The sequence below is a fragment of the Podarcis pityusensis genome (assembly GCF_964106645.2).
Source record: "Podarcis pityusensis genome assembly, chromosome: 6".
NCBI lineage: Eukaryota > Metazoa > Chordata > Lepidosauria > Squamata > Lacertidae > Podarcis > Podarcis pityusensis.
In genome coordinates this window covers 76,845,883-76,859,142 of record NC_138030.1, presented here as the reverse complement: position 1 = coordinate 76,859,142, position 13,260 = coordinate 76,845,883, and the positions used below count along the sequence as shown (strand labels likewise).

At 41.2% G+C, this 13,260-nt stretch overlaps 1 protein-coding gene across 2 annotated transcripts in view; it reads right to left on the bottom strand.

Annotated features, from left to right (window-relative positions):
* The window catches only part of SLC35A3 (solute carrier family 35 member A3), a 28,565-nt gene that overhangs the window by 8,529 nt on the left and 6,776 nt on the right, over positions 1 to 13,260 (bottom strand). For both annotated transcript variants that reach the window (XM_081010953.1, XM_081010952.1), the window contains exons 2-5: positions 5,990 to 6,194; positions 5,044 to 5,198; positions 4,820 to 4,942; positions 1,380 to 1,551 (exon numbers count right to left, since the gene is read on the bottom strand). In XM_081010953.1, the coding sequence (XP_080867079.1) occupies positions 1,380 to 1,551; positions 4,820 to 4,942; positions 5,044 to 5,198; positions 5,990 to 6,176 (637 nt within the window). In that variant the 5' untranslated portion in view covers positions 6,177 to 6,194. The remainder of the gene's footprint in view (positions 1 to 1,379; positions 1,552 to 4,819; positions 4,943 to 5,043; positions 5,199 to 5,989; positions 6,195 to 13,260) is intronic.

Below are 13,260 nucleotides of genomic sequence, written 5' to 3'. Positions count from 1 at the left end.
TTTAGGGAAGTTTTTAATGACTGATGTTTTAATGTATTTTTAATCTTTGTTGGAAGCTGCCCAGAGTGGTTGGAGAACCCCAGCGAGATGGGCAGGGTATTATTATTATTATTATTATTATTATTATTATTATTATTACTATTAGCTGCTTTGGGAGGATTTGTTACAGGAAAGCGGTGCGCCAATTGTTGCTTGTGAAGAAAGCTGGCGTAAACAGTTTAAAATAAATAAACAGAATAAAAATATGGGCCTCCCCACTTTTTAAGATCTGCTTTAAAATTCTCTGTCTTTCTCAGTGCATGGGTTCCAGAATGCCCAGGATGCTCGTGTGGGGACAGTTCCAATAATTTCAATATATATGCGTTTTTCTGTGTCTGCTGAACCCTTGGAACCAAACCCCCTTGCAAAATGCAATCATACTGTAAATGCATTTCTATTTTCCTGTGCTTTAAAAATTTTGCAGTTACATTTTATTATTATAGTTATTTTACTGTGTAACCAATACTGGATTTTTCAATGCTGCCTTGAGTGCATTTAGGAGAAAGGCAATTAGCAAAATTAATAAGGATGGATTCAACTGCTAACATGAGGTCTCATAGCACAACTGTACAGTCAATTCAGATCTAACCTATGAACTGCAGAGGAGCTTTTCTACAGGTTCATAATATATCTCTACAAATATACATGCAATCATATTTTTAAAATGGCAGTCCATAATCCTGTAATCAGTTGTTGAGAAATGATATATTTTGTTTTAAACAGAAGGAATTCATGTGTGTTTTTATTACACAATTCTATTACAGACATGGGGGGAGGGATTTAAGTATTCATCAAGAAAATGTTTGCAGGATACATGATATTCCCAGTTTATTTTTAAAATAAAGGCATAACTAACTGCCACATTAAGATTATGCTTTAAATTCGAAACATGCAGTCAAAATTTAATCTAGTTCTAGTACAATACATGAGCCAGGATCCAAAGACTTATCTTAGGTTTGCCCGTGAACTTGCGACACTTCAGACGGAGTGTTTGACTTTCTAATCTTTAAACAGAGGGCCCTCGTGGAAAATGACAAAGCATTAAAAAATTTCCTAAAAGAGAATTTTAGTTGCACTGTGGTTTGGATCTCAGCCACTGCATTTAGCACCCATTAGATGATATCAAATCAAACAAAACAAGCTGACTCAGACGTTAAATGAACAACAATTGTATTCTGAACAGGATGCAGCGTTTAGAGTTCCTGTTAGCAAAGTTAATGGCAAATTTGGCATATGCTTCTGTAACAATTTAATTACACAAAAGCATGTTGAGGTACTCTGATTAGATTCTGCTGGAAATCTGAATCTCCGTTCTGTCTTTTTCTCGAGACAAGACTCACCCAGCTGAATGTTCCTGATCCATACTGACTGTTTTGTTTCTTTCAAGATTTTCTCAAAATACACTCCAGCAAATCCGCTTGAAAAGCAGGCTATAAGTACTGCCATCAGGCCCACAAACTGTGATCCTGCTGAGAGTTCTTTAGTGGCTGCTTCTTGTGAATCTGATGGCCACTAAAGGAAACAAGCAAAATAAAACATGTATATTAAAATCGTACAGCAAGTTGCCAAATATAATTTAACATAGCGCAGAAGTTTGTGCTTTGTTCTTGCTGACAGGAAACGAAAAGAGGCAATGAAATACCAGAAACATTTCTCATCCAGCTCTTGTTTAGTCCTTATTCATATCTTTATACCCATAAGCAGCTATTGATGGCATTCCAAGTTTGCAGTGAATCAAACTGTACTGACAATAGAATTGGGTTTTTAATAATTCCCTTTAAAAGTTGCATGCCTAGGCGTAAAGGTAAAGGGACCCCTGACCATTAGGTCGAGTCATGACCGACTCTGGGGTTGCGGCGCTCATCTCGCTTTATTGGCCGAGGGAGCCGGCGTACAACTTCCGGGTCATGTGGCCAGCATGATTAAGCCGCTTCTGGCGAACCAGAGCAGCGCCCAGAAACGCCGTTTACCTTCCCGCCAGAGTGGTACCTATTTATCTACTTGCACTTTGATGTGCTTTCGAACTGCTAGGTTGGCAGGAGCAGGGACCAAACAACAGAAGCTCACCCTATTGCGGGGATTCGAACCGCCGACCTTCTGATCGGCAAGTCCTAGGCTCTGTGGTTTAACCCACAGCACCACCCGCGTTCCATGCCTATGCATAGTCCTTCACATTTAAAAAATATAAATATTTCCGCCCAAATTAATGCCCACCATTTTGTTTGGGCAACTTTTAGGTTTGTGGCTCTAAACATGTTCAGGCTGCCCTGATGTTTATGCAGAAGCCAGTCCCACGTATCTCAATGAGACAAACTCTCATATAAGTTTGCATGTGCTGGTAGCTCAAGGTTGCAACCCTGTGGACACTTAATTGTGACTTCCAAGAAAACATGCTTTGGACTGGGCTGCACATTTGCAAGGTTAAGCATGTTTACCTGAGACTAAGCCTTACTGAATACAGAGAGCCATGTTTCCAAACAAACACAAACAGAATTGTGCTGTAATGCATGCTAATAAAAACATCTAGTTCTTAACCCAGTCTTCTGAAGCATTTGGGAGTTTCTCAGGTTTACTATTTTATTAAATGCTGTTTTTGTGTTATCTAACCAGGCAGGGGGCCTTCTCAGTAGTGGCGCCCTCCCTGTGGAATGCCCTCCCTTCAGATGTCAAGGAGATAAAAAAACTACACAAATTTTAGAAGATATCTGAAGCCAGTCCTGTATTGGGATGTTTTTAATGTTTGATGTTTTACTATGTTTTATATATGCTGTAAGCCGCCCAGAGTTGCTGAGGTACCCCAGCCAGATGTGCAGGGAATAATACTAATACTAATACTACTACTACTAATAATAATAATAAAACAACTAATCCAGCAAGTCCTTCAAGAGATGTTGAACACTGGGAGCACTGAATTCTATGTTTTGTAAGTGGTGCCCCTAAAGAGCTAGGTACATTTACTGGTGACATGGCCTATATCTCGGGATCATATCCCAGAACAGCATGCATAAATTGAACATGTGAAATATGTTTAGGGCAGTATTTATTCTGCTACTTCCTTCCAAAATAACAAGATTATTAAACAGTGCCCAAAAGAGTTGTGAACATTTGGCCCATGTTGCTCTGCAGCATCACCATCTGCTTATCAATGTTCAATTAATCAGGAGTTCAGTGCACCCTTAAGATATATTTGATGAATGAATCACAAGCAGAGATCCAGGGAGGGACGTTTATTGACAAAAGAACTGATTGCAGTTGTGTTCTATTTCTTTATTCCTCTTTTGCCATTTAATATCCAATTATGGGGGGCGCGGGTGGCGCTGTGGGTTAAACCCCAGAGCCTAGGACTTGCCGATCAGAAGGTCGGCGGTTCGAATCCCGCGACGGGGTGAGCTCCCGTTGCTCGGTCCCTGCTCCTGCCAACCTAGCAGTTCGAAAGCACCTCAAAGTGCAAGTAGATAAATAGGTACTGCTCCGGCGGGAAGGTAAACGGCGTTTCCGTGCGCTGCTCTGGTTCGCCAGAAGCGGCTTAGTCATGCTGGCCACATGACCCGGAAGCTGTACGCCGGCTCCCTCGGCCAATAAAGTGAGATGAGCGCCGCAACCCCAGAGTCGGTCATGACTGGACCTAATGGTCAGGGGTCCCTTTACCTTTACTATCCAATTATGGATTTTTTGACACGAACACAGAGAAAAGAGTTTGCCCAACTTCATTGCAACCAAGTACAAACACATGAAATGGATCCCGAGGTTCTGTTGCACCTATTGATCTGCTTCACACAACATGCCAAGCCAAACGTTGGCTTAGGAAGACTGTGCAAATGTGCATGATCCCGGAAAGAAACACCATTATTAGTGGGGCTCAGTCCGTAGGCAACATGTCAAAACTATCCTTCATGTGTTCTTTTACAACAGTTTTTATCAGCAGAATAGAGAACACACAATATATCTTATTATGAGACTCCTTCCTGGCCAATCTTAAAACACCCTTCTGAACATGTTCCTAGAAGGTACCAATACATTTATTACCAAGCAAGTGCTCAAATATTTAAATGTTTTAAAGTCTCTTGGATCTTCTTTGATATTTTACTGGGGCTATGATTTTGTGTCTTGTACAGTGGTACCTCGGGTTACAGACGCTTCAGGTTACAGACTCCGCTAACCCAGAAATAGTACCTCGGGTTAAGAACTTTGCTTCAGGATGAGGACAGAAATCGCGTGGTGGCAGCACTGTAGCAGCGGGAGGCCCCATTAGCTAAAGTAGTGCTTCAGGTTAAGAACAGTTTCAGGTTAAGAACAGACCTCCAGAATGAATTAAGTTCTTAACCCAAGGTACCACTGTACTCTGTATTGTCTCATTTCTCAGCTGACAGCATCTGAAGTCAAGGGATAAACTGATCTGGGAATCAACATTTAATATGGATTCCACCCCATTCTCTCATTTATACGTATCAATAAAAAAAAAATCCTCCCAGAACAGATTTAGGGGGCACAGAAGGAGAGAAGGAAGGGATGTTCCACTGTGCAGCCAAAAGTCCTTCATTGGATACTACCAGTGCTTTTTTTCTGGGGAGATGCAGGGGTACACATACCCCTAAACATTTTGTGAATCTAAGTTTGGCCTCATTGAGGAGCAGTATTTTAATATGAGTAGGATAATGAGAGTACCCCTAAACATATTTTTTTTGGAAAAAATCACTGGATACTACCCCAGGTATTAAGTAGTAAAGCAAATAAGATCTACACTTTTAATATTCAGGAGTATGTTTATGTTAATATTTACCTGTACAAATGCAACTCCAGCCATCAAAATCACTAATGAAAGCCATTGATACACACCTAATTTCTTACTGAGCATGGACACAGAAAATAACGCAGTGGTAAGAATTTTCAGCTGATACGTGACCTGAAAAGACCAAATCAAGATGACTTTTGATTAATGACTCATTATTTGTGTGCACAATTTTAAAAACAAACAACAGCAAACTCCTCAAAAGCATACCATACCTGGTAAGTGGCTGCATCTAGGTTTGACAAAGCAACATACAGGAGATTATTCTGTAGTGTGTAAATCCCAGAAGGAATAGCCAGTTTAAGTGTCTCCATAGGCTTATTAAGGATTTCATCATGCAACACTCTGTTCAGAGATCGTAAATTGCACTCTATGCAAAAAGAGAGGATAATAAATTCTTTGTAAGTTTAAAAACAGATTAGTGTGGTCTATTAATTATAACGAGCTTTTTTTGCTAAAAACTTTTAGAGCTTTGCTTTTAAACACGGCATTCCTAAGCAAAAATTTGCATAGCTATGTAGTTAATGTCCATTTCCAGCAATGGGTTTTCTGCGGCATCTTCATTGCATAACTGTGCAAAGCTGACAATGGTTTGTCCCGATTAAGATATAGCAATATCTAGTTCCTGCTGATGAAGACATCTAACTCGTCTCTTCAGCACTAGGAACACTGGCAGCAAAATGAAGAAGTTGTTGCTGTGTCCAAAATACAATTCCGTACATTTCTAATACTGTAGTTAATTCAGGTGGTGAGTGGCAACAGAATTGTAGCAAAAACGGGACCACCAAGAAACAAGAAGAAGATTATAACTGTGGATGGGAAAGCCTGAGGTTTACAAGACGTGGAATTTTTTATTTTTTTTATACACGCACAAAAAAGATTAAGAGGCCAAACTGCTCCCCCCCCAAAAAAAAACAGCCCAATGAGGTCTGAGCATGCTCAGTAGTTGTGGAGTACAGTTGAGGGAAACAAAAGACAGGTAGGTGTGGGAAGAGGAGTGGAATTTTCTTTTTTAGGGAGATGAGTCCCTGCAACACTGAACAGGAACATTTCATTTAGGAGGGAGGATACAATGCAATATTTTGCTAAAGGTCCCACCTTGTATCGAAAAAAGTATTAACCCCCTCATAATAAACCAACAAACAAATAGCAGACACCTACTGCTGTCTTTGTAAACCAACAAAATACAGGCTGTGATCTTCAAAAGCTCAGCAATAACCACTGCAGTCGAAGATAGATAACGAGGTCCTTCTTCTTTCAGTGTCCTTGAATACCGCATAGTCAAAACCAAGCTAGTTGTCTGGAAGACCAAAATCCCCAAGGAAAGGTATTTTAAGTTGGTAGACATAGCTTGACTATCGCTTTCCTGGGGGGAAAAAGAAAAGAAAACATATATATCAAATGTAAAACAGGGATTACTGAGTAAAATAATATATTGAAGCCTGTTTAGGAATTGCTTTCAGTACAAAAAGAAGTCTCTGAAGTCAAGGAGTAAAGAACCAAGTTTTTTTAAATGAAGCCACTACATTACAGGTAGAACAAATGGTCTGTAGTGGCAGCGCTGAGCCAATACAACAGAACAATACCTTGTTTTTGCTTACTTTGGCTGTTGCCACTTGCTTTAAGGAATATTACTCAGTGGGTTTTTCTTTGAGCAGCCTGTCAATTCCCCCCAAAAAACTTCAAGCTACTCAAAATCAGGAAGCATTTTGAAGACAGTTAAGAAAAACAAATGTGTCTTTTTAAACTATATAAATACCCACAAATCAGCAGGTAGTTAAAAAAACACCACCCCATGTTACTAAGGAGGGGTGTACATGGGATGTTTATTTTACAAATTAACTAACAGATGGGTGATTCGGATTTATAACCTGCCCTTCCACTTACTAAAGTAGCATTCAGTGCAGCCAACAATATTCATCATGCAATAAAACAATCAAAGCAGCACAGCAAGGAAGTAACAGAGTCCACTTCAAATGCCAACACTAACAGAAAGCCTGCCGGAACAAAACAGTCTGTGTGGCAGTGAATAATTCCACTGCTGGTGAAATCTATGGAAAAGACCAAGCACTGAATGTCAAAGCAGGAATAGGGAACCTAGACTACAGTTCCCATCATCCTTCCCTATGGGGTTGATGTGAGTTGTAGTCCAAGAACAGTGGTCTGGCCACAGGTTCCCCATTTGAAAACGGGGCACAGCAAAAGCTGATTAAAAAGTCAGAACTGTGTAAAAACAAACCACAACCTACTCTTTTACGCTCCTTTAGAATTTCATCATGATTTTTCAAGAGCTGGCGGCTATTCTTCTGTATCTGAAGGTTTCAGCGCCTCTCCTTCCCCCACTGATAGTCACATTTACACACATACCATACCCTCCGACATTTCTCCATTGAAAATAGGGATGCCCTATTCCATCCTCAATCATCAGTAGTAGTAGTAGTAGTAGTAGTAGTATCATCATACCCTACCCATCTGACTGGGTTGCCCAAGCCACTCTGGGAGGCTTCCAACATATATGAAAACATAATAAAACATTAAACTTTTTTTAAATTTAAATCTTCTCTATACAGGGCCACCTTCAGATATCTTTGAAAGGTTGTAAAGTTACTTATCACTTGGGGGGGGGGGCGGCACACATAACCATACCCTCCATAGGGACGTCCTAAGGAAAAGTGGGACATTCCAGGATCAAATTAGAAAACTTCTGTAAATCCAGGACTGTCCCTGGGAAATAGGGACACTTTGAGGGTCTGACATACAACTTTACTAGAGTGCTGTGTGCGCATGAATATTTGGGCCTGATGTTGTCTCATGTAGTTCCATACTAACAGGAGCATACTGTTAATAAAGCAGACTTTGGAGCGTACTCTCCCCCCAAATGTAGACTTTATTAGGGTTGCACAAGAGTTGCATCGTGCCCTTAATACACAAGAAAGCCATACAAATTGTCAGAGCCAGGCTGGGGGCCATGGACAGCTATATCCAAATTTAATCTTCTGGAATCAATGAGGGAGAGGAATCCACTCTCAGGCTCACCAAATAGGCCCCTCAGTCTGCTGAGGTAACTTCTACAGATTACTTGAAAGGTTGTCAAAGGCATCTATACTTTGACAATGACCTTGCTGGCTTCCTGTTGCAGCAGAACAAAATTTAAGTTTCTCTGGGGATCAACGCAGGCATTTGGGGACATGGTACCCAAAGAAATGAAAAGACCTGCAATACTATCCTGGAAGGCCAGGAACACTAACTTGGTAGCCTTCAGTGCCAATTAGCTGATGTTTACAACTGCATGATCAGATCATAAAAGGAACCCACTCCCAATTAATTTCAATGGGTCTGATTTGAGTAGAATTTAGTTGGACACAACCCTCTTATCCCTGATTCAGGATACAAACACTTTGACTTTTGAGGGTTACATCCCCATCAGCAACTAGGCTATACTGCACTATTTTGCTTCTCTCTTAACTAGTACATTATTCAAACTTAATCTCTAATTTCACCAAGATAAAGACGCCCCTGTTTTTCTTTACTTCTGCTTTCTACTTATCTTGGAATCTGATTGTTTTGTTTAAGGTACAGGGCAGATCTGGGTTACATGTCAGGATTTATCATCCCACAATAGAGAGCTATTGCTCTTTGGGGTGTAGCACCTGAGAGAAATTTATTCTGGCTGCCATCTCAATCCCGGAACAGAGCCTACACCTCTGACCTTATGGCTCTAATATCACAATTTTTGTACTTAAAAAACCCCCAAAAACTTTTCTCATTCCACCCCCCCATCCATGTTTGATGAAGAGTTGTGCAGAACTCACAAGCTTGCCAAAAGGTTTTAATTATTTTAATTATTTTTCCAAATTATATCAAACCAAATTACTTAAATTTAATACAATTTCTTAAAATCAGGTTTCCTGCTCCTGTTGCAAGCATATGTCCATAATTCCCCCTCCCATACCGCTTCCTTTCTTATTTTGTCTCCAGCTGACATCCTTCACTTGACATTAAACCAGCTTTTTTCACCTTACAAAGAGCAAGCTTGCCAAAATGTTGTGACATTTTCGTCGGCCCTCATAAGGTATTTATGTATTTCTTTTTAAAAAATTGGTATACTGCTGTATCATAAATATATATACAGCAAAGCAGTTTACAGCAACAAAAACATAAAGCCATACCATAAAGCCACAGAAAGTTATTATATAACTAATTATATTGTTAACATCGCATGAAGTTAGCCTCCAACATGGGGACAATCACTCAGCAAAGCAGTTTCTCAAATTTATATTTAAAATAACAATTTTGCTTGGCCCTTACAATTCCCCACCCCGACATCTTTTCAAACTTTTCTCATTGTTGTTAGCCGCTCTGAGCCCGGCTTCGGCTGGGGAGGGCGGGATATAAATAAAATATTATTATTATTATTATTATTATTATTATTATTATTATTATTAAAGTCTTCTGGGCTTGAGAGTGTCTACATAGGTCTGAGAAGAAGTAGCTCAGTTGGAAGAGCACAAGTCTCTTAACCTCAGGGTTTTGGGTTTGAACGCCACATTGTGGGCCCTTTCAACTCTATAATACTATAGTTTCTTCTTGGTCAGAAGTTCAGGAGTTCTCTAGGCTCCTCTTATAGGAAGAGAAAGGCCAGTTTTCAGGATATTGTGGGTGTCTGTGTGGGTGACAAGCTTTTTGGGAGGCCTGCGGGTGGAGCTATGGGTTAAACCACAGAGCCTAGGACTTGCCAATCAGAAGGTCGGCGGTTCGAATCCCCGTGACGGGGTGAGCTCCCGTTGCTCAGTCCCTGCTCCTGCCAACCTAGCAGTTCGAAAGCATGTCAAAGTGCAAGTAGATAAATAGGTACCGCTCCGGCGGGAAGGTAAACGGCGTTTCCGTGCGCTGCTCTGGTTTGCCAGAAGCGGCATAATCATGCTGGCCACATGACCCGGAAGCTGTACGCCGGCTCCCTCGGCCAGTAAAGCGAGATGAGCGCTGCAACCCCAGAGTCAGTCATGACTGGACCTAATGGTCAGCGGTACCTTTACCTTTTAGCTACTTATTAACCCTCGATAAAACCTTCATGGAAAGAAACTCGGAGCGTGGAAAGAGAAGCTGCCATCTATCTCGGCTTTGCTCGTTCCTCCGTCAGGCCGTTTGGCTCTTACCCCATTCCAGCTCTTTACCCCATAACAGAGAGGCGAAGTTGCTTGCCACCGGGAGAGGTGGGAAACGGGGACTTGCTAACCTTCTCCATTGCACTGGTCCCTCCCAGGCTAGGCCCCATGGTGCTTCCCTCTTGCCACGGTCCAGGACTGCCTCTCGTAAGAGGATGAGAGAGATGCTCAGCAGAGGAGACTGGTGCCTGCTCTGCCTCTAAAGCTGGCATGAGCTGCAACACTGCTTTTGCAATGATGCCAAAGTAACAAAAATTAAAAGTCAGGAAAGAAGAGCTTCTCTGGGTACAAAGCCTTCATTCAACGCTCTCTAAGGGGCTGGTTGCTGCTGGGTGCCATTTTGACAGGGAAGACAGGCCAACTTCCAGCCTTCTCAGCTTCCTCCTTCTCTGCCCCCAAGACAGGAAGGGGAAGAGCATGGAGTTCACTGGGCTTGTGTAGCTCCTCCACTCTCAAGAGGGCAGCATTCCCTCCAATGTTTCTCTGATGAAAATAGGGACATTATTTTAGAAGACATCTGAAGGCAGCCCTGTTTAGGGAAGCTTTTAATGTTTGATGCATTATTGTATTTTAGTATTTTGTTGGAAGCCGCCCAGAGTGGCTGGGGAGGCCCGGCCAGATGGGCGGGGTATAAATAAATTATTATCATTACTGTATTATTATTATTATTATTATTATTATTAATTTTATTTATACCCCACCCAATTGACTGGGTTTCCCCAGCCATTGTCGGTGGCTTCCAACAAATATAAAAAACCTAAAAAAAAACATTTTAAAACTTCTCTTTACAGAGCTGCCTTCTGATGTCTTCTAAAGGCTGCATAGTGACTTATTTCCTTGGCTTGGGGAGATCGCATAACTCCATAGCCTCCAACATTTCTCCGATGGAAACAAGGACATCATCATCATCATTTTACCCCACCTATTTGACTGGGTTGCGTCAGCCACTGTGGGTGGCTTCCGACAAATATAAAAAACCTAGAATTATTTTTAAAACTTCCCTTTACAGAGCTGCCTTCAGATGTCTTCTAGTGACTTATCTCCTTGGTTTGCGTGGGTGGGGGATAGCATAACTTCACAGCCTCCAACATTTCTCTGATGGAAATAGAGACGTCCTAAGGAAAAGCAGGCCTGCTCCTTGGGAGAAAGGCAATGGCAAACCTAGACAGCATCTTAAAAAGCAGAGACATCACCTTACCAACAAAGGTCCGTATAGTTAAAGCTGTGGTTTTCCCAGTAGTGATGTATGGAAGTGTGAGCTGGACCATAAAGAAGGCTGATCGCCGAAGAATTGATGCTTTTGAATTATGGTGCTGGAGGAGACTCTTGAGAGTCCCATGGACTGCAAGAAGATCAAACCTATCCATTCTTAAGGAAATCAGCCCTGAGTGCTCACTGGAAGGACAGATCGTGAAGCTGTGGCTCCAATACTTTGGCCACCTCATGAGAAGAGAAAACTCCCTGGAAAAGACCCTGATGTTGGGAAAGATTGAGGGCACAAGAAGACGGGGACGACAGAGGACGAGATGGTTGGACAGTGTTCTCGAAGCTACAAACATGAGTCTGACCAAACTGCGGGAGGCAGTGGAAGACAGGAGTGCTTGGCGTGCTCTGGTCCATGGGGTCACGAAGAGTTGGACACGACTAAAGGACTAAACAACAACAACAACAAGGAAAAGCGGGACATTCCAGGATCAAATCAGAAACCTGGATGGCTTCTGTAAATCCAGGACTGTCCCTAGAAAATAAGGACACTTGGAGGGTCTGGGGCAGAGGGAGGCTTGCAAAAAATGTTCCTCTGTGCATTCTCCAATGGCCTCTTATCAGCAGTGGGGTGGGTGTATGGGATGCTATGACAGCCTGAAGAGAGGGCCTGAGACAATTTTGGCTGGTTAACATACGATGCCCTTAAATGTGTTGTGGGAGAGGGAATTACCGGTTACAAATTTAAATAATAGTAATAATAATAATAATAATAATAGATGTTCGCCCAAGCTGTTTAACCTGTCCTGTCCACACTGGCTCGGAGGGCAGGAAATTATGAGCTCCTGTTACCTGCTAGCCAGTCAAGCATGCTGAATAGCCTCTTATTTTGGTAACCCAGAAAAGAAATCCCAGATGCGATAAATGCCTCCCACTATTTGTACTTTCGGGAAGCAATTAAAATGCCTTTTTGCTCCAACAAGCTTTCCCAGTTGGCTGAACAGATCCTTGCCAGGAGTGTCTGTTTTGTATTGTTTTTTAAATTCATCTTTTCTTATTTTTTTTACACTGTTCTTAATGGTTTTTACTAAGTTTTGTAAACTGATTTGAGATATATATATGAAACTAAGTATACTACTACTGTGGCACTTTAGGACAAAAAAAAAATGTTATTTTAGGATGGCACCCAATACTTGTGCTTTTTCTAAGCAAATATTAAAATAAAATAAAAATTGAATCTGCTGCCCAGATAACCAGCAACTTTTTGCTTGACCAAAATGTTTTTTTAACTGATTAATATATCGATCAACTAAATACTGCAGTCTTAGTCAAATGTTAACTTAATGTCCCACAATGCTTATTTCCCAATGACATTTCAGAGAAAAATATCTGATGGGTTCTTGCCTTGAATTTTCCGGAGCAATGTGGATTTAGAGCTGAAAACCAAAGTTTGGGATAGAGGATTATACCACAAAGTGGTAGTAGCTGTCACAAAGACTAGAAGGAAGGAAGGAAGTTTACAGCTAGGTGACTTTCCATTGCATCTGTGACCAATTTCACCTTTTCTTTACACCTTTTCTATTGTAGATGATGCCACACTTAGGAACCTAATGGATGCCTGGTACCCAAGAAGAGGATGATTTGGGAACAGACCCAGCCTTGATTTCAGTGTCAAATGAAAGCGGGAGAGCTCAGAAAGCGTTATTTCATGAAACTGTATGAGTTGCTTATGGAAACTTAGGTGAATAAATGCAAATCTGACTAGGACAAAAGGGAATGAGAACGATTATCTGCGGGGTTTTTTAAAAAAACTGTTCACGAATTAGGAGAAATAGCTGTAAGGGAATAAGATAGGAATAAGCCCACAGGAAGGAGCACAGGCATCCTGACACTCTGGGATAGGGCAAGACATAAATGAATTTGTACATTTGTAACATTTCAATTCAAAGACAGCTGTATTTCACATTGACCAGCATTTTGAGTTTTGCACAAATGTCTTGGAAGTGAAAAGAACACGTCTAACTGTTCTTAGAATTCTCCTGCACGCATTTTATATTTGTATAA